Below are 23,824 nucleotides of genomic sequence, written 5' to 3'. Positions count from 1 at the left end.
GTTACGCCCACATATGCAAGCACAAACCTGTGTGGTAAAGTTAACTATGGAAGTTTTTTTTTCTTTTTTAAAAAAATTGGAGTTGTATTTTGTGCATGTTAAATTTTCTTGAGATGTACACCTGGCAAACATGGATCTCACTCAGTCAAGCTGGGTTTGGGGTGGGGGTGTGTATATCTCTCAGGATGTATAGCCTGCTGCACTGAAAAGGATGGTGGTGGTTTCTGTATTGTATAGTGGCCAAACAAGTACTACTGTACTATTTAGACAGTCTCAAGCAACCAGTATGAAATCACCACTGAATGAAGAATTGGGAAGAAGTGTACAAATTTGGCTCTTTAAGCTGGCTCTATCACATTGTTAGATAAAATGTACTTGAAAGTTGACTAAAGAGACTTTTAAGTACTGATATTTCTTAATTTATCCTTTCTTATACTGTGGTTCAGAGAAGGCAATGGCAACCCACTCTATTACTCTTGCCTGGGAAATCCCATGGACAGAGCCTGGTAAGCTGCAGTCCATGAGGTCTCTAAGAGTCGGACACAAGTGAGCGACTTCACTTTCACTTTTCACTTTCATGCACTGGAGAAGGAAACGGCAACCCACTCCAGGGTTCTTGCCTGGAGAATCCCAGGGACAGGGGAGCCTGGTGATCTGCTGTCTACGGGGTCGTGCAGAGTCGGACACGACTGAAGTGACTTAGCAGCAGCAGCAAGGAAAGTTAAGGGGAATTTTGATTTTGTGCAGTTTTTGCTGGACAGACTGAGATGATAACTTTCATATATGATGTGACTGGACTTTATAGCAACTTTTCTTAACTTTTCAGCTACATTAAAGATCACTTAAGTGACCTTGCTTGGAATTGAGTAATGAGTTTATAACTACAGTTTTAAGTGGGAAAACAGATTCCAAATTTTAAATACCTAATTGGAAACAACCTTTCGAAGCATCTTCTATAAGTAAAGGACTTGGCAAATAAATTCTTTGTAGATGCCCACGTTTAACTGTTATTTTCCAACCTCTCTCAATTTGCTTTTTTTTTTTTTAAAAGGTTTTTGATATCCAAAAGGCAAAGTATGTTATTTTCAGCACATACATTTTTGTTTTCTTTCCTTTAGTGATTTACCTTGAAGGAAATTGGGGATCCAGAAAATCGGGAACTTCCTGTGAACATGGCGAACCTACTGAAAACAGTGGTGACTGGCTGTTCATGCCCTTTCCTCAGCAATTTGGGGTCCTGTAAGGTTCTACCAGGGAAGAAGAATTTTTTACGAACATTTCATACTCATCGGATTCTGTGGTGTAAAGCCCCTGTAAAACCAGGTAAAGTCTCACTTTGAGTCGTAGAAACAATAGGTCTGATGATGATAGATAAACCACACAGTTTTACAGCCTAGTGCTTGTGAGTGGTCATTTTGAGTAAAAAACTGAATGAGTGCTTTCTTATATTTTCCATGTACGGAAGTTCTTGGCTGTCAGTGCTAACAGAGAAGAAAATACAATATAAAAAGAAAAATGTTAAATAAATAGAGCTTATACCCAGGAAACCATTGCTCATAGTAACCATTTCTCCTAGTAGCTCTTCCTCTTTCCTAGTTGGTATTGGGGAATCATACCATACATGGCTTAACGATGCCTAAGAATTAGGAACTAAGCAGATTGATTGATCTGCGTTAATGTTTCTTGATTTAGTAAGTGGCAGCTTCATCTCAGTTGCTCAGGGCAGAAACCTTAGAGTCATTCCCGATGCTTATGATCGGTATAGATCAGCTCTGCATTGTATCTTGAATCTGTTCTTTTCTCACCATCACCACTTTTATCATCTTGGTCCAAGCCACCATCACCTGTCAGCTGGACTGTTGCATTAGTCTTCTAAGTGGTCTCTGCGCTCTTTACCTCTGTCCCTGCCAACAGTCTGTTCTGTACAAGACAATGAGAATAATCTTTTAAAAATGAAAGATCATGTTACTCTTCTGTTTGGAATTTGCCACCAGCTCCCTCGCTCACACAGAGTAATAGCTGAAGTCTTCCAATGGCCTATAGGCTTTCTCTGCTAGGACTCCCACATGCTTCTGTTCTGTGGTACAAGCCAGAAGGAGGAGAGGCTAAAAGGGGAACCTTCTAAGCTGTGTCAGATCCCTTTAAGCATCTTGCCCAAAGACCCTTCTAGCGCTCTATCTGTACCTCATTGGCCAGAACTCAGGTGGCAATATGTTGCTCTAAGGGAGACTTGAACATTTAACTTTTTATTCTAGATGGCAACATACTTAAATAAAAATAGTATTCTGTTATTTTTAGGGGCGGAACAGCATGGATATTTGGGAAGAATCAGAAGTCTTTGCCATATAGAATATTCTCTTTTTGTTTGTAGAACTGTTATGTGCATTCAGCATGCCTAAATTGCCAAGTGTTTTCAGTTCTTATGTCTGCCTTTAGTAGATTTCATAGCCTCTTTTATTCTCACGTGACTAGTCACTGTTGGCAGGGTACCTGCCTCTGAGAGCCCTCAGCCTTATCTGCAGATTAAGTGTTCTGGAAGGCCAGATTATCCAGTGTGATAAGAATGTGTATAAAGCAAAAGTCAGTAACTACACTGAGTACATGGGAATTGTCCTTGTAAGTGAAAGCCTGTACTTCAAGATCTCTGTTATCAATTATGAGTAAGGCTTTTTTTTTGTTTGCTTAATTTCTGTTCTTGACTATTTCCTAGATAATTATTTTTTTAATCTCTAAAAGATGAGGATTCTGTTTATTCCTTAATATAGCCACAATTTCATTAACACATTGAAAAGTTTGAAAAGTAGCTTCAGTCAGTTTTAATATTTTCTTTTTCTTTAACAGATGCCTTGTTCAAATTATGATCCAAACAGAGTCCATGTGTTATATTTACTTGCTTGTCTCTTAGGTCTCTTTCAGTCTGTATGTTCCTCTTCTCTCTTTTCTTTTTATTTGTTGAAGAATTTAGTTGTCCTGTAGAATTTCCCACATAATTCCCTTGGTGTTATTTAACTAGGTTTCTTGTATTTTCTGTAATATTTAGCTGGATCTCAAGGCTTGATCAGACTCAGGTTTGCCTTTTCCAGCTAGTGTACGTCATAGGTGATGTTGTGCACTGTCTGTTGTATTCCATCAGGAAGATTGATCAGTGAGTTTAGATGTTGTCAGTGTGATCTATTATGAAGTTCCCACTGATTTTTCACTCAGAGGCGCTAGCAGCCGTTTAATTGATTGTTAACTAAATGTGTGATTTTATCAGTAGCTTTAATATCCTATCATTTTATCTTCATTTATTAGGTAGAATTTTTCTATTAAAAATTTTTTCCTTCTGTGACAGTCATCCTTTGGTATCCATGGGGGATTGGTTCCAGACCTCCCGTGAGTACCAGAATCTTTGGATGCTTAAGTTCCTCATATAAAATGGTGTAGTATTTGCATAGAACCTACACAGATCCTCCTGTATGCTTTAAATCACCTTTAGGTTACTTATCTTTAGGTTCAATCATCTTTAGGTTGACTTCCCTGGTGGCTCAGATGGTAAAGCGTCTGCCTACAATGCGGGAGACCCAGGTTCCATCCCTGGGCTGGGAAGATCCTCTGGGGAAGGAAATGGCAACCCACTCCAGTACTCTTGCCTGGAAAATCCCATGGATGGAGGAGTGAGGTAGGCTACAGTCCATGAGGTCGCAAAGAGTTAGACACAACCGAGCGACTTCACTTTCTTTCTTAGATTACTCATGATGCCTGTGTGTGTTAAGTCACTTCAGTCATGTCTGACTCTGTGTGACCCTATGGACTGTAGCCCGCCAGGCTCCTCTGTGGATATAGAGTGTGTGCATGCTAAGTCACTTCAGTTGTGTCTGACCCTTCTGCATTGGTAGGTGGGTTCTTTACCACTAGCACCACCTGGGAAGTCCGTGGATAAAGAGGGCCAACTGTATTTAGTTACTCTGAGTGTATGGAAAAGGTGGGTAGATGTTTGATCATTGTTCAGTATTTACTAGTTTTGTTCATCAGTTGGTTCTCTTATGTATTCATTTTCTGCTGTATTAGGTGATTGCAAAGTGGCTTCATATGACACGTTTATTTTATTATCTTTTACTTCTGGAGGCCAAAGCCTGAGATGGTTCTCACTGGTGTCAGCAGGACGCATTCCTTCCAGAGGCTCTGTCTCCTTGCCTTTTCCAGTTTCTGGAGACTGTCTGTGTTCCTTGGCTCATGGCCTGTTTCTCTGTCTTCAAAGCCAGCAGGATAGCATCTCCAAATTTTTCTTTGACTCTGATTCTTCTGCTCCCTTCTTTCACATTTAAGGATCCATGTGATATATTGAGCCCACCCACATAATTTAGAATATTCTCCCTATTTCAAGGTCAGCTGATTAACAACCTTAATTCCATCTGTTACCATAATTCTCCTTTGCCATGCACTGGAACGTATTCACTGATTCTGAGGATTAAGACATGGATATATTTGGGAGACTCTTATTCATCTTACCACACATTACTTTCTCCAAAGTTGAGAAGCTTTTAGCAAATATTTATTTTTTGAATATTTTTGAATTTTGAAATATTTATTATCATGAATTCTTGGATTTTTACATCTTTATATGTATTTTATGACATTTGCAATTAATTATTTTTCTTTTTGATGCTCAAATTGTCTCATATGTGGCCAGTGGAAGCCCTTCCAGGTTGGTTCCTAAATCCTTTTGATGTGACTTCATCTGTCTTTGGTAACTTCCTTGGCATATGATATGTAGGACCTAGAGAATTTGAGGTTGTCCAATAAGTGAACTCTAGATAAGTTTATATAATTAATTTTTCACCTTAATCCACAATGTTTGCTATCTTTCAGTTATTTTCCTCTCTTTTAAGTAGAGAAGAAGATTCAGCATGTGTTTGCCTTTGGCTTACTATCAATTACTACTGCTTAAATAGTAAGAGATCTAAGACTGCATGTCCAAATGCAGCTATTTTTAGGTTGATTTAGTCTCTGTAAAGTTTCACTTAATAAGTTACTCTGTAGAGATATTTTGATTTACCTTTTTATTGTATAAGAGGAGAGTGAAAAAGTTGGCTTAAAGCTCAACACTCAGAAAACGAAGATCATGGCATCTGGTCCCATCACTTCATGGGAAACGAATGGGGAAACAGTGGAAACAGTGTCGGACTTTATATTTTGGGGCTCCAAAATCACTGCAGATGGTGATTGCAGCCATGAAATTAAAAAAATGCTTACTCCTTGGAAGGAAAGTTATGACCAATCTAGATAGTATATTGAAAAGCAGAGGCATTACTTTGCCAACAAAGGTCCGTCTAGTCAAGGCTACGGTTTTTCCAGTGGTCATGTATGGATGTTGAGAGTTGGACTGTGAAGAAAGCTGAGCGCCGAAGAATTGATGGTTTTGAACTGTGGTGTTGGAGAAGACTCTTGAGATTCCCTTGGACTGCAAGAAGATCCAACCGGTCCATTCTAAAGGAGATCAGTCCTGGGTGTTCTTTGGAAGGAATGATGCTAAAGCTGAAACTCCAGTACTTTGGCCACCTCATGTGAAGAGTTGACTCATTGGAAAAGACTCTGATGCTGGGAGGGATTAGGGGCAGGAGGAGAAGGGGATGACAGAGGATGAGATGGCTTGATGGCATCACCGACTCGATGGACTTGAGTTTGAGTGAACTCCGGGAGTTGGTGATGGACAGGGAGGCCTGGCGTGCTGCAATTCATGGGGTCACAAAGAGTCGGGAGTGACTGAGTGACTGAACTGTACTGAAAGTTTAGATTGGTAGAATAAGTTTTCTAAACTTTAATAAGACATATAGAAGCAGATGCTCTTCATTAAAAATAATGTTTATGCCCATATATTGTGTAAAACAACAGAAAAAAAAAACTAGTGTATTTTAGCTAAGGCTGGTCTGAACTGTATATAAATAATCTGTTGCTGTTCAGTTGCTAAGTTGTATCCGACTCTTTGCAGCTACATGGACTGCAGCATGCCAGTTTTCTCTGACTGTGAGATTTTCCAGGCAAGAATACTTGAGTGAGTTGCCATTTTCTTCTTCAGGGATAAATAGTTTAACTGTGTTATACAGGTTCTTCTGTGTTGCAGGGAACAGAATCACAGCAGGTTATATTTTGTGATGAGGTTTTATTTTTATTGTATGGATTTTGGGGAAGTATGGAGCACAGGGAACTGTTCTTCTCCTTCTTGGAGAAGTGGGGTGTTATTCTGGATTTCATTGCGGTCACTCTTCTTTTCCATCTGCATGCCCACTACCAACGTTTCTGCTGCTGTGGCTGCTGACCACCTCCCTTCGATTACCTTGTGGCTCTGTTTACAAATAGTTGCTGCATCCTTCTACTCTCCTGGTCCTTTTTGGTGGGTCTCATGTCCCAGTCCTCTCTGAGAGACCCTGATTGGGTTGAATAGTCATTGGCCGACATGGAGTATCCACAGGGCAGAGTTCCTTTGTAAGTTGTCTCATGCACTACTGGTTTTCCTTCTGTCTGGCCTGTAGACTGTTATCTTTAACCCAGCTGCTGACCCCCTGGTCTAATCAGTTGTAACCAAGAATAGATGATGCACAAAATGGAATCAAGATTTTGGGGAGAAATATTAATAACCTCAGATAGGCAGATGACACCACCCTTATGGCAGAAAGTGAAGAGGAATTAAAGGGCCTCTTAATGAAAATGAGAGAGGAAAGTGAAAAGCTGGCTTAAAACTCAACATTCAGAAAATGAAGATTGTGGCATCCAGTCTCATCACTTCATGGCAAATAGATGGGGAAACAATGGAAACAGTGACAGACTTTATTTTCTTGGGCTCCAAAATCATTGTGGATGGTGACTGCAACCATGAAATTAAAAGACACTTGCTCTTTGGAAGAAAAGCAATGACAAACCTAGATAGTGTATTAAAAAGCAAAGGCATTACTTTGCTTACAAAGATCCATATAGTCAAAGCTGTGGTTTTTCCGGTAGTCATATACGGGTGTGAGAGCTGGACAATAAAAAAGGCTGAGCGCCAAAGAATTGTTGCCTTCAAACTGTGTTGCTGGAGAAGACTCTTGAAAGACTCTTGGATAGTAGGGAGATCAAACCAGTCAATCCTGGAGGAAATCAACCCTGAATATTCATTGGAAGGACTGATACTGAAGCTGAAACTCCAGTACTTTGGCCACCTGATGCAAAGAGCCGACTCATTGGAAAAGACCCTGATTCTGAGAAAGATTGAAGGCAGGAGGAGAAGGGGACGACAGAGGATGAGATGGTTGGATGGCATCACTGACTCAATGGATATGAGTTTGAGCAAACTCTGGGAGATGTTGAAGGATAGGGATGCATGGTGTGCTGCAGTCCATGGGGTCACAAAGAGTCAAGACACGGCTGAGCGACTGAGCAACAATTGCTTCTGTCTTCCTTAAAGATAAGGATCAGGGGACCATAAACCACAGTGGGTTAGTTTGATGAGTGGAGTTAGTGTGTTGAGTGGCCTTTCAACCCATTTTTTCCCTAAAAATAAGCTAAGCTAGTCATATGCCTTGAAGAAAGCCATTTGGTTAAATATTTAGGATTTTCAGGAGAGTAGGTATAAGAATTCCCCATCATCTATCAAAAAAAGTGAAATTATGATTACGAATCAGGAACATCACTTTGAATAGCAGCCTGTACATGTAGTGTATTTTGAACAAATTTCCCATTTCCATTTTCTGAACTGCATTATTAAAACATTGAATTTTGGTGTTGTTTCTTACCAGTTTTTTTTTGTCTTTGTTGTAGGAATTCCATATAAGCAACTAACTGTTGGGGTCCCCAAAGAGATTTTCCAAAATGAGAAGCGAGTGGCATTGTCTCCTGCGGGCGTTCAGGCCTTGGTCAAGCAGGGGTTTAATGTTGTTGTGGAATCTGGCGCAGGTGAAGCTTCCAAGTTCTCAGATGATCACTACAGAGCAGCAGGTGCCCAGATCCAAGGGGCGAAGGAAGTGCTGGCTTCTGATTTGGTGGTCAAAGTAATTATTCCTTTCCCCCTTCCATTTATGGCTTGCTGACTTTTCTAAATCTTCTTGTAGAAAGATTACTTCTTGTACAAAGATTAAAGTACCTTCTCTTTTGTTATAGTTTTCATACTTTCAGATGATGCTTTTTTCCTCAAGGAAACGATTGCATGTTGTGACTGTTCTTCATGTTTCAGTAGAACTTTTATGAAAGTGAGAGTGTTGGTCATTCAGTCATGTCCGACTCTTTGTGACCCATGGACTGTAGCCTATCAGGCCCCTCTGTCCCTGGAATTCTGTAGGCAAGAATACTAGAGTGGGTTGTCATGCCCTCCTCCAGAGGATCTTCCCAACCCAGGGATCAAACCTGGGTCTCCCACATTGCAGGTAGATTCTTTACTGTCTGAGCCACCAGGGAACTCAGAACTTTTATAAGGCAGTGTGAACTATATTACTGTATTTAAGCATGAGGAAAGAAATGATCTTCTTTCTTACATTTGCTGTGTGGAATTCCCTTCTTATTGGCTAGGGAACATTTGTGCCATATGGTTCCTATATGTCCATAGTACCGCTGGGTGAGTATTTAACTCCTACTAGAATGGTAAAGAGGCAAAGAACTCCTTGGACTGAATGCACAGTGATATTCTGACATTTTGAAGGATCTTAGGTCAGTGATTTAACTGATGTAAGTATTATTTCTAGAGGCAGGACTATTCTGGAAAAAGTAATATTGGGCTTAGAATAGACTTACCTACTTTAATAAAAGGTCTTAAGGTCATGTGTAATAGAGAGCTGTAAGCTAAAGAACTTTACAAATAAAATCTGAAGTAAAAAATTGTGTAGAGAAAGGGAAACTGTTTCAAGAGTATAACATAGGTGAGCTGAATAGTAACTTAAATCTTAAGTCTTCTGTAACCAAGGCAGGTGGGGCTTCCCCGGTGGCTCAGTGATGCAGGTTCAGTCCCTACATCAGGAAGATCCCTTGGAGGAGGACATGGCAACCCATTCCAATATTCTTGCCTGGAGAATCCTGTGGACAGAGGAGCCTGCTGGGCTATAGTCTATATGGTTGCAAAGAGTCAGACACGACTGAAATGTCTTAACACACAACCAAGGCAAGTAGTGAGGTATGGATTAAATAAGCATGTTTATCAGGTTAAAATAGTCTCACTTTTCTAGGATGACCAGCTTTTTTCCTACGTTAATTTCTAAAGGGGAGTCAATACATAGGCTTTTTCACATATAGTCAACTGAATAACTTGATAGGATCTTACCTAGTATTTTTTGCAGGAGACACAAAACTTTTTCTATAGAAAATTAATAACAAATTTATGATATGGAAATAAATAGTAATTTAAGTGTTTAAACATTTAGGTATACTGATACTTGAGATACAGTATAATAAAGGCCTAGGGGAAAATTATAAAGTAAGTATAATCCATTTTAATGTATGTTTTAGGGATTGAAAACCTTTTGAGATACCCCACGGAAAGGGGTTACTAGGGTGCACATAAGCTTTAGATATGCTACGTGTTTCTTGTAGATTCACAAGGTGTATGAGCCATGTTAAAGACACTGAGGAATCCTATAATATGAAAACTTAAATAATTTTATATTTGTAGTGATAAACTACTTGACCTTAGGTCTCTCTTTTGAGTCAAGCCTGTTAATATTCTGAGGAATTCATGACCCCAAAAAGCATCTTCAGGGAGACATTCTGTTGGCTTCACTCACTCAGATGTCAACAGTTTCAGCTAAGCATTTGATAGGGGCCAGGAGAATTCAGTTGTCCTCTAATGTTTATTAAATCTATATTATAGATTCTCACTGAGGAAAAAAATAGACCTTGTCAGAGAGTCTTAATTATAAGTCCAGAGCCTAAAATCACACGCGTCACCGCAGCAACAACTGAAATGGGAGTGACAGATAAAGGTGTTTCATAGGTAAATTGAGATGAAATGCTGTTAAATGACAGTATTGACCAAGTGTTTGTGTTTCTGTTTCCTTTTAAAACAGAAGTCCCAGAGCTGTTATTGTTCTGTGCTTTCTAGCCTAAGAGCACTGCTGCTGCAGATTGGGAGCTAATGAAATGATACACTTTAATTGAAGGTTGACTTTGAACAAGGATGTAAAACACATTTTAAAACACCTTTTTAAATGGAAGTTTTAAAAATTTAGCTTGAAGAAGTAGACAGTTGAAACTTTCAGGCTGGACAGTGTGTGTTCATTGACTTGATTCAACATAACAGAGTACATTGTAGCTTTTTGCTTAAACCCAACTCAGCAAGGCTACTGGTTTGAGTTGTGTTCATCTGTAGATTTTTCTGGAACTTTAAGGTGACATAAATCTATACACATGACATGGAGATTTTATGATGTTCTTAAATTCTAACCACTCTACATGTTTATGCTTACAAATTAACAAGAATTAAATCTTTGAACATTCAACAAAAGCTTACTGTCTGTTTATTCTAATGTTTCTTAATTTTACCGGAGTAGTAGATTTTGGGACAACAGACTTGTTGTAGAACCTGTTTCCCCCAAAAAACAGGTTGTTGTTTTTTTAAATTCCTCTACCTGTCATTGTCAAACCTGTCCTGACACTATTTCTAGGTATGTGTGCTTGTTACTCAAGACTAGGTCATTAGTTCAGTCAGATAATCAGTGGCATAAATTTCTATGTGCTTTATTTTGTTTAGGAATTGAGTAAGAAATTTTTTTGTGAGAGATTATTTCTGGAGTGTTATTTCAATAATGGCATATTATTTTAGTTGTCATGTTTACTTAAAAATAAGATAAAGTTATTTACATTTTTAATCAGTGACTTGACTTTTTTTTTCCAGGTGCGAGCCCCTATGCTTAACCCAACATTAGGTATTCATGAAGCTGATCTTTTAAAGACATCGGGTACACTGATCAGTTTTATTTACCCAGCCCAAAATCCAGACTTGCTAAATAAATTGTCCAAAAGGAATACGACAGTTCTGGCAATGGACCAGGTTCCAAGAGTCACAATTGCTCAGGGATACGATGCGCTAAGCTCCATGGCCAACATTGCTGGGTAGGTTGATTTGTCTTCCAGTTGAACAAAAGCACAGTGGTGCTACAGAAACATGCTCACTATAGCTCTTCTCTCTTAGAATGATTTTGCTTGTAGTGGCTAGGAGATTGCAGCCTTCCAAGAGTGTACTTCAGTTATTTTTAAGATTTGTCTTGTTTCACAGTCATCATCAGTAGGAAATGGCCATTCACTTTGCATGCTATTGTATATTTCTTTTTAATCTTCATGGGCAGAAGGGAGTAGTATTTCTTTCTACCAAAGGAAATGACTTTTTTTTTGAAATGTGTGGTTATTTTTCTTAACATCTGTTTTCATGAAAAACTGCATGGTAAGTAAACCATAGTCTTAGCAATTTATAATTACCCAAGAGCTTTAATGTAGTAAACTCATATTTTACTAAAGTCAATAGCAGGGGTAGTGATAACAATTTAGAACAAACGGTTTAAAAGTCACATAAGTCTAGTACTGTTTTTAAAACTATTATTTATATAGAATGAGAAAGGGTGCAATGTAAAAAGTCTTATTTTAGTTTACTAATTATGAGGCTTCTGAATCTATGCTTAAAAAGTACTTCTGATTTCTGAATACATAATGTTCCATTTTTTTTCCTTTGTAACAATTTGTACTTTAATGATGATATACTGTATTTCATATGTGTGTATGTGTTTGTGTATCTATGTATGTATTAGTTAAAATTACAGTTTTATTGCAGTATAATTGACATAGAACATTGTTTCCACCTTAAAATTTATACAATGATTTGATATATGTATATATTGTGAAATTATTACCAGACTAAGTTTAGTTGACATAAATTACTGTTGTTATAGGGTCAAAAATGGTAGAACATTAGCAGTTTCATATGGTCCCATCTAATATATACATATTGATAGATTGATCACTTTAATTAGATTTTGCCTAGGGAAATTTATAAATTATTTAATTAATAGGGAAAATGTCTGCACTTGAGGAAGTTTTATCTTAGGTCAAAACCCATGATAACTGAAGGCTAACTATGGCCAAGATGGCAATAAACTTCATTTGCCTGCCGGCCTGAATGCATTCCCCATCTAGTGCCTGGACTGCTGCGTTGAGAAGAATTCTAGGACCCATTCAGCTCAGAGGAGTGTGTCTCTGACTAACAGGCATGTGTGCCTATGCCTGCCACAGAGCAGGGACAGGCATAACTATGTAAGTGCAGTATATTGCTGACTCTGCCTGGAGAGTGCGAAAAATCTGGAAATCAGATGATGTTTATGAAATCAGCTTATCTAAGGAACAAATTGAATTAGATTTTAAGCAGAAAACTATTAATAGTGACAACTTGCTAATATGAGTGAGGCACCAACAAATGAAAAAAAATTTTAAATAAAACGGTGCAGAAAGAAAGATAACCTGAATAAAGACTTTTACAGCTGACCCAGGAGCCGAAAGTTTTCTTAGGTTTCATATTTTAGATGTAGCATATCACATGTGCCACAGATTCTACTCTGGATTCCAGCTGTTCATTTTTGATGTAAAAGAGAAGTGCTAAACAAAAATGACAAATTGAACACATTTTGTTACCTTATGTAATATGACAAATGGTTTGAAGATTTTTTTGTGATGTGAATTAATGCAGAGAGACAAAGTAAACTTTTGTCACATTTATTTAGTTCCTGAAACAGTTAGGTTATGCAGTGTGGGACTTAAGATTTTATGTAGGAAAGAAAGTGTCACTCAGTAGTGTCTGAATGGCCTGTAGTTGGCCAGTTTCCTCTGTCCATGGAATTTTCTGGGCAAGAATACTGGAGTGGGCAGATATTCCCTTCTCCAGGGTATCTTCCTGACCCAGGGATTGAACCCCAGTTTCCTGCATTGCAGTCAGATTCTTTCCCATATGAGCCTTCAGGGAAACCTTTATGTAGGAAATGAACAATGTGAAGTTTTAAGGATGGTGTTCCTTTGCACATGTGAGAAAGGTTATCCTAGTCAGTGGTTTTCAGCTGCAGAATCTTTTGAGCAAATGAAACAGGAGGGAATGTAAACAAATCCAGTAATTCAAGTGGCCTTAGTTGAATTAATGCTTTCTTGGTGGCTCAGACAGTAAAAGAATCTGCCTGCAATGCAGGAGACCTGGGGTTGATCCCTGGGTCAGGAAGATTCCCCTGGAGAAGGAAATGGCAACCCACTCCAGTATTCTTGGCTGGTGAATCCCATGGACAGAGGAGCCTGGAGGGCTATAGTCTATGGGGTCGCAAAGAGTCGGACATGACTGAGCGACTAACACTTCACTTCAGTTGAATTAAGGGACAGAAGGGTGTCCAGAAACACTGTCTCTGTTTTCCTTCCCATCCACGATGCTCTAAGAGTTGGCTGAAGTGTGAGCTTTTGGAGATCCAGGGACACAGTTTTAAAGAATCACTGTCTTATGTCCTGAGCTGATATATGCAAAAGGCGTAGTTAGAGATGAATCATCTAGTATATTTACCCATATAATATGTGATAAATCATTATCTAACTCACACACATAGGCGTGTTGCTGTGACGACATGCTCCTTCTAGTTCACTGTGTTCATCTGAGCCTTTTTGCTCTCCTCCAAAAAAGGCCCACTTTTATCACTTTTTCCCCACTACCAACGTTTTCTTATACATTTCCTGTGTAATCTATCTCATTTTTTTTTTCCAATACAGCAACTGAATCTTTTAATCAAAATTAATTTCTTCCAGTGGCCTTTGAGTCTTTATCATCTTTGCTCTCTGAAACTTTTTATCACTTGAATTCAGAACTAACAAGTAATATAATCATTAAAATATTTTTTCTTGCTATAAGTAATAGTAGGAACTATTATATGCTTTTGCATTAATCATTATATAATTTTTTTACAAAAATATGACCAGGTAAAGGTTTTTTTGTCAGCTAGTAGGTGGATACTTGCATTATGATTATGATTTTTGTATTATAATGTTAAGATAGAGTGTTTGTTACTGAGTGTGCAAAAGTACCTTTTAAGTATAAAATAATGTGAAAATGAAATTAATGTAATAGGTAATCTAGTGTAAAATACCCTATGAAAGAAAACTTGGTATAAATTGCTAGTTTTTGATGTATAGAGTGTTTCTTTAGCTAAAAACATACTTGCCAAGCACTTATTGTGATAGGTTTTATGGTAAGGGATTTACTGAATTATCTTATTCAATCCTTACAACAACTCTTAAGAGACCCTTATTGTCCCCAGTTTAGAGATGAGGAAACCAAGGATTAGAGAATTAAAGAAATTTGCCCGGGGTCACAAAACTAGTTAGTGATAGAACTCAGATTTGAATTGAGATCGTGCTGTCTCAAAATAGGACACTTCCAACCATTGGAGATCAGGGGAAGTGTTTTTGGTTATGAGGTTGGAATTTTGTTATGTATGAACAGATAGCCAACCTCATTTTTTAAAGATGTTTTCCCCATATTATATAAATACTACACAATCATCAAAGAAAATTTGGATGATAAAGTAAAACAAAGTTTAAAGTACCTAGAGTCCTAGCTGCCAAAGCAAACTGTTGTTAGCATTTTCTTGTCTTCCCTTTACTTCTCGTTTTATCTGAGCTAATTTTCTGTAGTGCTCATCATGAAGTCAGAAAGCATCATGGGTAAGAGTGTGTCTCTGCAGGCAGGATGCTAGGGTCAGACGTCTGGCTTTGCCATTTAATAGCTGAGGGACCTCGGTCAAGTCTCTTTGTCTCTCCATGCCTCAATTTCCTCACCTGTAAAATGAAGATTATAGTTATATTTATCCATAGGGTTGTTGTGAAGATTAAAGGAGTAAGTATATATGTAGTACCTAGAGCTGTTTTTGACAGATAGTACTTACTATATAAATTTTAGTTGTTATTCTCTAATAATTTTGACACATAAGCTTAAGTTCTTTAATTTTATAGAATTATTTATCCACTTATTTGTCTATTTTCCTAAGTTACAAGGCGGTTGTACTAGCAGCAAATCATTTTGGACGGTTTTTTACTGGTCAGATCACAGCTGCTGGAAAAGTTCCTCCAGCTAAGGTAAGTTAAACTTTTAATGTTTCTTCATACTATGAATGAATTAAAGGCAGGGATATATACAGTTATTTAAAAATTTTTGTTCTCTGTTAATGTCACAGGGATGACTTTTGTGTCACGTGTAATATATGGTGGCGCCTGAAAGTTGCTTAAGATTACTTGGGAAAAAGAGAATTTTTGACATTTCTGGAAATTCTAAGGTTTTTTCTTTTCCCCTTTCTGTTTTTTACTTTCTAACTTGAATTCTTAATGGGATTTGGGTGACTTATTACTAGTTTTTTTAAAACTTTGTGCTACCATTTAGCAAACTCTCAACTTCCCAGTGATTGTGACATGTTGGCTTGGGAAAGACTTGGTTTTCTCACTTTTTGCCAAATTTTGGGTCAAGAGGACAGGACTACACTGCAGGTAGTGTAGTCAGGGTATTTGGCAGGGGGAGAAGCTGCGGTTTCTTTAATCTATATTTAGAGCAGAGAGGAGCAGGAGATAAGAGGTCAGGGTGGCTAAGTGAAAGAATCAATTATGCTGTGACTTTCAAGGCCACATATCCTAAATGACAGTATAAGCACTTTGGCAAAGTATAGGAAACAGGACCTTAAACATTGTCATCTATCTGCAGAGTACACTCTGTGGGGTATAGGTCTACTTGGTGGTTCCTGCTCTTAAGTACTTTGTAATATCAATCCAAAGCTCTCACACAAAAGAAATGTGAAAAAAATGAAAAGAAGACAATAGCAGCTTTGAGAACTCTAGTATATATGCTCGGAGAAGGCAATAGCAACCCACTCCAGTACTCTTGCCTGGAAAATCCCATGGGGGAAGGAGCCTGGGAGGCTGCAGTCCATGGGGTCTCTAAGAGTCAGACACGACTGAGCGACTTCACTTTCACTTTTCACTTTCATGCATTGGAGAAGGAAATGGCAACCCATTCCAGTGTTCTTGCCTGGAGAATCCCAGGGATGGCGGAGCCTGGTGGGCTGCCCTCTATGCGGTCACACAGAGTCGGACACGACTGAAGCGACTTAGCAGCAGCAGCAGCAGTATATATGCTAGTGTGTATATAGTCTCTCTATAAATCTATCTAGTATATTATATAAATTATGTACTGGATTATATACTATATAATATATATATACACTATATAGTTATATACTAGATTTCTAGTATATATACTAGTAGATATATATATCTAATATATTGCATAGTATACCTAGTATATAGCTTCCCAGGTGGTGCAAGTGGTAAAGAACCCACCTGCCTATGTAGGTTGACTTAAGAGATGCCAGTTCAATCCCTGGGTTGAGAAGATCCTCTGGAGGAGGGCATGGCAACCCACTCTAGTATTCTTGCCTGAAGAATCCCATGGACAGAGGACCCTGGCAGGCTGCGGTCCATAGGGTCACACAGAGTCAGACATGACTGAAGTGACTTAGCACGCACACATGTTTAGTATGTAGTGTATATATCTAGTAGATATATGTATATATCTACTAGATATATGTATATATCTACTAGGATATATACTAGAAATCTAGTATATAACTATGTAGTAAATGTATTATATAGTATATAGTATATTACTTTAAAAACAGACCAGGTGGGACTTCCCTGGAGGTCCTGTGGTTAAAGTGTCACGCTTCCACTGCAGGGTTTGATGATTGGTCAGGAACTAAGATCCCTCATGCCTTGTGGTGTGGCCACAAAAATCAACCCCCCTTGCCAAAAAAAATCCCCCAAAACAGACCAGGTGAAGCAGGTGAAGATGATGGCAAGTGGTCCAAGTGGAGGCCAGAAGACTTAACAAGAAGGTACAGAGAGACAACACAGAGGTCTAAGTAAAGTGATTACATCCGGACTTCTTTCTTAGGATCATAAGTAAAGGTTTAGCCCTCATGGTGGTCAGAAGTTGGCTGCTGTTCTTAAACTGGCTGAATGCTTTGATGCACAACCCACTACTCAGTTTTGGTTAGAACCTTTCTAGAATTATATGAAAGTTGAGAGGAAAGCTGTGATTATAAAAGATTAAAAAGTGAAACAGAAGATGAGGAGTAAAGGAAGGAGAATCAGTCAGCTTTTAAAAGGTGGAAAAGTGACTGTCTTTACTGAGAATTTAAACTGCAGCATAAGAGATTTTAGTTACATGTCACAAACACTCCTGATATCAAAGAATTAGATAATAGATGGCCTTTTCAGGGTAGAATGAATATTTTGAGTTTCCTTTAAACATGGAGTGTTCTTACTTGTCTAGAATGAGCTAAAATCAATCAGTTGATGGGTATGACATGCCAGGCACTGTTGCAGGAACTGGGAATATGGCATGAACAAGACAAACAAAATCCCTCCCATATGTAACTTACATTCTAGTAGGGCCCACAGAGAGGAAGTAAATAAACCATCAAACAAGTATAGGAGATTTTTTTATATAGAGAGGAAATGAACAGGATGGTATGGTGGGTGGGTAATGGGAGCAGGTTACTGTAGTTAGGGTGATGGGGAAAGTGCCTGTAGCATTTAAGTTGGGACCTCAAGGATGGGAAGAAAGAAAGAGAGGTTCAGGCTTCTGGGCCAAGAGAGCAGTGTGCTCGAGGAGACTGAAGGAGGTCTCTGGTCTTGGGGTATGATGAGTGAGGTGCAGTGTGATCTGAGATGATGCTGGAAAGGTAGGTCAGGGCTGGATGATGTGGGTCCTCTCTTCTTGGTCTTGTTTCAGAATTCAGATTGTCTTGCAGTTGAGGGAAAGTCTAATTTAGGACTGTTTTGGAAAAACTCCACTCTTCCTCATGTTTCTGATACTTCCTGTTACCAAATTTGTGGGGATTTTCCCCACCCTAGGCAATCCTCTGGCACCAACTGGGCACCCTCCGGTTTCACTGAATTCTCACAGTCTTCTTGGAGGTAGCGTCACATCTCACAGGTTAAGGGCTCAGGCCCATAGGACTGCCCTCACCTCTCAGATGCCAGTCACAAGTCTAAGTTGCTACCTACTTCTGACAGATGGGCTGTAAACCAGAGGTTCCCAACCCCTCTCCTTGGGTTTGATTAATTTCTAGAGCTGCTCACAGAACTCAGGAAAACAGTTTACTTCCTGTTAACCAGTTTATTATGATAAAAGATGAGATGAAAATCCTGTTGGGAGAGGTGAGCAGGGCAGGTGTGGGGCCTCAGTGCCCTCTTTGGGCCCTACTCCTGGAAGCTCCCAGAACCCTGTATTTTGGGGATTTTTATGAGGCTTCATAAGTAGGTATTTACTCCATTTCCAGCCCCTGTTCCCTCTCTGGAGAACAGATTCTGCCTTTTAAATTATGGGATCGTTTGTTATTTCTTGATTCAGGATAACTTGGCCTAGTCCTCTTTTTTTTTCTTTTTTCTTTCTTTCTCTCTCTCTCCCTTCCTTCCTCCTTCCTTCTTTGTTTCTCCTTCCCAGTGATTGGGCTTTGGTGTGTGGAGTGGGATGGTGCCTTGGGGCCCAGTAGCATCTTATTCCCTCTGGTCCCTCTTTGTCTCCCTTCCTGTAAATCCCCTCTGCTCCTTAAACAAAGCATTCCCATGAAGATTGATAAATGAGATCTCTAAAACACTGCCCAGAGGTCACTGGAGCACAGTTCCACTAGCCTAGTCTTCTCGAAGAGGCGCGAGAAGTGGGCATGATGGGTGGGTGGGAATTTATAAACTTCTCTGTATCTGTGGGTATCTCTCTCTCGATCTCTCTTTTTTTTTTTTAGCAGGAACAAGGAGTTGCTTTCAATTGACTGAGAAGTATAATAGGGACTTTTCTCTGGAAGGCCCATTCTAGTCTAGAGACAACATTGTTCTTAGCTTGTTTCTTAGAATGAGGAGACTCTTTCTGAGGAATTCTTTGATTTACTTGGCTCTAGTCCTGCCTTGGTTAGAGGGATTAGTTACATTGGTTTGGATTTCAGGTACAGATCATTCACAATGGATCAAAGTTAGGCACCTGGTTCCCTCTTTTCCTTGTAGAAGCATTTGAGCTCAAAATAGGATTAGATACTTCACAAAGTTGTACCCATCTCTGAAACTTATTTTGATATTTTATGAGCATAAAGAAATATTACACTGAGGATTCTATTAGAAGTAGCTTTGATATTGTGGGGAAGAACCTGTCAGTCTTTAACATTCCCAACACTGCTGATGCTGTATATAGCTTTTACAGTGAGATGCTGGGTATCACACTATTTTAGTGAAGTTGTTTTAAACTTAACTTTTTCTTTTTTAAGATTTATTTAATTTTTTATTATTTTTTTAAATTTTTATTTTTACTTTATTTTGCTTTACAATACTGTATTGGTTTTGCCATACATTGACATGAATCAGCCACAGGTGTACATGAGTTCCCAATCCTGAACCCCACTCCCACCTCCCACCCCATATCATCTCTCTGGATCATCCCCATGCACCAGCCCCAAGCATCCTGTATCCTGTATCGAACATAGACTGGCGATTCGTTTCTTACATGATAGTATACATGTTTCAATGCCATTCTCCCAAATCATCCCACCTCTCCCTCTCCCACAGAGTCCAAAGTCTGTTCTAAACATCTGTGTCTCTTTTGCTGTCTCGCATACAGGGTTATCATTACCATTTTTCTAAATTCCATATATACGTGTTAGGATACTGTATTGGTGTTTTTTAAGATTTATTTAATTTTGGCTGTATTGAGTCTTCGTTACTCTGCATGGGCTTTCTTCAGTTGTGAGCTGGAGCTGTTTCTCTTTGCGGTGTGTGGGCTTCTCATTGCAGTGGCTTCTCTTGTTGCGGAGCACGGGCTATGGGGCTCGTGGGCTTCAGTGGTTGTGGCTCAAGGGCTTGGTTGTTCCTTGGCACATGGAATCTTCCTGGACTAGGGATCAAACCCATGTCTCCTGCATTGGCAGGTGGATTCTTAACCACTAGACCACCAGGGAAACCCTATTTTAAACTTTTTAAAAACAGTGGTGGTCCAGTTAAAGGATAGTCTATCCACTCAGTACATTTTTTGAGGCCTGAATATCATTACCAGCACCACTGGGTGTAATAGTGGATGCTAAGTGTGATACCTGGCCCTGAGAGTTACTGGCTGATGATTTTAGATAATCAGTTGATCATGAACTTTATTTAAAACATGTGGGTTCTATTTTCTCTCCTAGATTCTGATAGTTGGTGGTGGTGTTGCTGGGCTGGCTTCTGCAGGTGCAGCCAAGTCCATGGGTGCCATTGTTAGGGGATTTGATACAAGGTGAGTGCTATACTAGTGATTGCTTTAAGGTAAAAACATTTTGCTTCAGGTGAATATTATGTTTTCCTTAGAATTTATAAACTGAAGTAGTACATTGAAACTGTTGTATGACTTCTTTCCATTTAAAAATATTTCCGCTTTTTCACAGTTTACTCAAAGTGAAAATGTTTTACTTAGTGGGGAAAAAATTTAAGGACCCAGACCCAGTACAGCAGAGATATTTAAAAACAAAATAACTAAAAAAACAACTCACACTCAGACTTGTATTTTCACATAGATTAGCAATGGGACCAGATTAGCAGGGTTTGCTAATCTCTCTCCTGACTTTCTAACGTGTTTCTCCACTGTGTTTTATTTCTGCTTGAAATGTGTTTAGGCACTAGGTAGGGTTTGAAAAAAGGTGTTGTGAGTTTGAAGAAGGGGAGTAGTATGGGCAACATCTTGGAGAGCAATAGGGGGAGTGAAGGGCAGGGTGTTGAGAGGCATGCTCTGCATTGAAGGACGGAAGCAGGTGAAGTTGATTGGGCAGCACTGGAGCCCCCAGATGAAAGTACTTGATTATGTCCCGTGCATATTTCTTTAAAGCAGACACATCACCATTTTCCTAGGATTTCTTTAAAAGAAGTTTGATTAAAATTGTTCTTCATTTCAGGCTGCTATATAGCACAGAGAGCTCGGCTTGGAGCTCTGTGATGACCTAGAGGGGTGGGATGTGGCGGGAGTAGGGAGGGAGGTCCAACAGGGAAGGAATACATGTATATGTATAGCTGGTTCACTTCAGTGTAGAGCAGAAACTGACACAACATTGTAAAGCAATTATACTCCAATAAAAAAAATGAAAAAAAAATGTTCATTTCAGAACACACTTTTTTGTTGTTGTTTAGTCACTTAGTCATGTTTGACTCTATTGCAGTCCTATGGACTGTAGCCTGCCAGGCTCCTTCTGTCCATGGAATTTTCCAGGTAAGAGTACTGGAGTGGGTTGCCCTTGCTTCCTCCAGGGGATCTTCTTGAACCAGGGACTGAACCCTCATTTCCTGCTTGGCAGGTGGATTCTTTACCACTGAGCCACCTGGGAAGCTCTGTCACTTTCTTAAAGTGTAAGAAAATGGATTATTGGGACTTCCCTGTGGTCCAGTGGTTAAGACTCCACACTTCCACTGCAGGGGGCTTGGGTTTGATCCCTATTGGGGAATTAAGATCCTGCATGCTGCTTGGCCAAAAGTAATTCAAAAGATAATGTATTTTATCTCCGAAGTGAAAATCTGGGGGAAGGACTCCGTTTTCACACTAGAGGCAGCAGCTTATCACCTATCAGGGCCATCCAGGACCAGGGTGTTTCTGTCTCTCCTCTCTGCCGTTGTCAGCTTTGGCTGAGGTATGAGCGTCTTTGTTCAAGCTGGCAGAAATGGAGAGAAGCTCACGTCCACCCATGCGTTTCCTTTTCTGCCCTGCCTTCTACATCCTACCTTTGTGTCCTCTCCCTGACCATGGCGGTTATCATGCGGCTGAAGGGCTTAGACCGCTACTGTTTCCCAAGTTTCCCTGATGATAAGAATGACCTGCAGCTCTTGCTAAAAATAGAGATTCTGGTACCTCTGCTGGAGATTGTAATTTCAGTGGGTCTGGAGAGGAGCTTGGCAATTTGAATTTTTAACAAGTACTTGGAGTGATTGTTGTCGTTAGGGAGATTGGGATTCACTGTAGTGGACTGGATGTGGTGAGTTAAACACACTAGACCTGAGAGCTTTATTGGCTTTGGTTTTCCAGCTAGTACATAGAACTTGGCTAGTGTTTATTTTTAACCTGAATATATTTTTACATAAGTTAATTGTGTTGGTTCTTCACATGTTACCATTTATGCCATTTATAGATTGCTTTTCTCAAACACAGTTTAGTGAGGACTAGGGGCAAAAATCACTTTGTAACAATATTTCTAAGTAAAAGAGTCCTTTATGTGGTCAAAGTCCCCAGAAGTCGCAATGTTTACAAGTGATTTGACTGATGTCAAATCTGAATGTTGGTCAGATCTCACTTCATCACTGACAGTGGGACCTCTGTTAAGAAACAAAATTGATGACTAGAGTTGGCAGTAGTGAAATTCCTTTTGTGACTTAACTAAGTGATTTAGTTAACTAAGTTAGTAGAATTCCCTATAGTTGTTTTTTTTTTCCCTAGGAAAAAATATCATAAAAGTGTTACCTGTCTTTAGAAAAAAATGGAAACAGTCTGGTCAGAGATCTCAAAAGAAGGGGTGTCCACTTTTGAATTTATAGGTTTCTTAACAATGCGTATATAAATGATCTTTTTTTCTTAACATTTTATTTTGTATTGGAGTATAGTCTGTTAATGTGTTAGTATCAGGTGGACAGCAAAGGGACTCAGCCATAGGTATACATGTATTCATTCTCCCCAAACTCCCCTCCCATCCAGGTTGCCACATAACATTGAGCAGAGTTCCCTGTGTTATACAGTAGGACCTTGTTGGTTATCCATCTTAAATATAGCGGTGTATACATGTCCATCCCAAACTCCCTAACTACCCCTTCCCCGCTGGCAATCATAAGTTTGTTCTCTTGAGTCTGTGAGTCTGTTTCTGTTCTGTAAATAAGTTCTGTAAATGATGATCTTAATTTCTGTATTAAGGACCTGAAATAACTGCTGCTTCCCCTTCAATAATCACCAGGGCCGCAGCTTTGGAGCAGTTTAAGTCTTTGGGTGCTGAGCCCTTGGAGGTGGATTTGAAGGAATCTGGTGAGGGACAAGGAGGATACGCAAAGGAGATGTCCAAAGAGTTCATTGAGGCCGAAATGAAGCTCTTTGCTCAACAGTGTAAGGAGGTGGACATCCTTATCAGCACAGCGCTTATTCCAGGTGTGTCATTACATCAGGGGTTATTGGTAAAGCACCTTTATGAACGATATTTTAAAATGAGAATGAGTTTAACATCAGGATTCAAATAAAGACTGATTTACTTTTAGAAAATAAGAAAGCACATGAAAGGCAGAAAAGGCAAAATCACCGTGGCCCCTGGAGAAAAATGGTCATTCATGATGTGATGTATTTTATATTTTTATCTGTGTTTACAGATTATGTACAATATTAGATTTATAAGCAGTTTCCTCTGTTTACATCCTTGAAAAATTGGTTTTTAATTTACTTCTGTTTTCTTTGTTAAGATACTACATTCCTATTATAGGAAATCCAAACAGTACTAAAAAATATGAAGGAAAAAAGCATAGATTGAAAGTTCTACCAGAGATGACCATTATTAATATCTTGATGATTGTTTTTCTATACATGAGAGAAAAAGAGAGGGGCTTTGTGTGTATGTATTTATGGAATTTCCAGTATATATATTTTTTTACTGAAGGATATGATACTTTGTCATGTTCTAATTACTTCCTTTGAAGTGTTTGGTCTTTGCACCCAAATTGTGAGCTCTTTGATGGAAGGAATCACTTAAGTCCTTTACAGTATCTTCTTCTAAAGAATGTTTTTCACTCA

The 23,824-nt window shown here is 39.1% G+C and overlaps 1 protein-coding gene across 7 annotated transcripts in view; it reads left to right on the top strand.

Annotated features, from left to right (window-relative positions):
- The window catches only part of NNT (nicotinamide nucleotide transhydrogenase), a 95,041-nt gene that overhangs the window by 4,129 nt on the left and 67,088 nt on the right, over window positions 1-23,824 (top strand). For 4 of the 7 annotated variants that reach the window (XM_004017007.5, XM_012096964.5, XM_012096965.5 and 1 more), the window contains exons 2-7: window positions 1,119-1,323; window positions 7,777-8,006; window positions 10,835-11,052; window positions 15,000-15,087; window positions 20,229-20,317; window positions 23,004-23,191. In XM_004017007.5, coding sequence (XP_004017056.2) covers window positions 1,173-1,323; window positions 7,777-8,006; window positions 10,835-11,052; window positions 15,000-15,087; window positions 20,229-20,317; window positions 23,004-23,191 — 964 coding nt within the window. In that variant the 5' untranslated portion in view covers window positions 1,119-1,172. Of the gene's footprint in view, window positions 1-826; window positions 956-1,118; window positions 1,324-7,776; window positions 8,007-10,834; window positions 11,053-14,999; window positions 15,088-20,228; window positions 20,318-23,003; window positions 23,192-23,824 lie in introns of all 7 variants that reach the window. The other 3 variants (XM_042233801.1, XM_060400442.1, XM_060400441.1) reach the window with 1 other exon arrangement.

This window comes from Ovis aries, chromosome 16 (genome assembly GCF_016772045.2).
Source record: "Ovis aries strain OAR_USU_Benz2616 breed Rambouillet chromosome 16, ARS-UI_Ramb_v3.0, whole genome shotgun sequence".
Taxonomy (NCBI): Eukaryota; Metazoa; Chordata; class Mammalia; order Artiodactyla; family Bovidae; genus Ovis; species Ovis aries.
The sequence above is the reverse complement of the archived record's forward strand: the minus strand, read 5'-3'. Positions and strand labels throughout refer to the sequence as shown.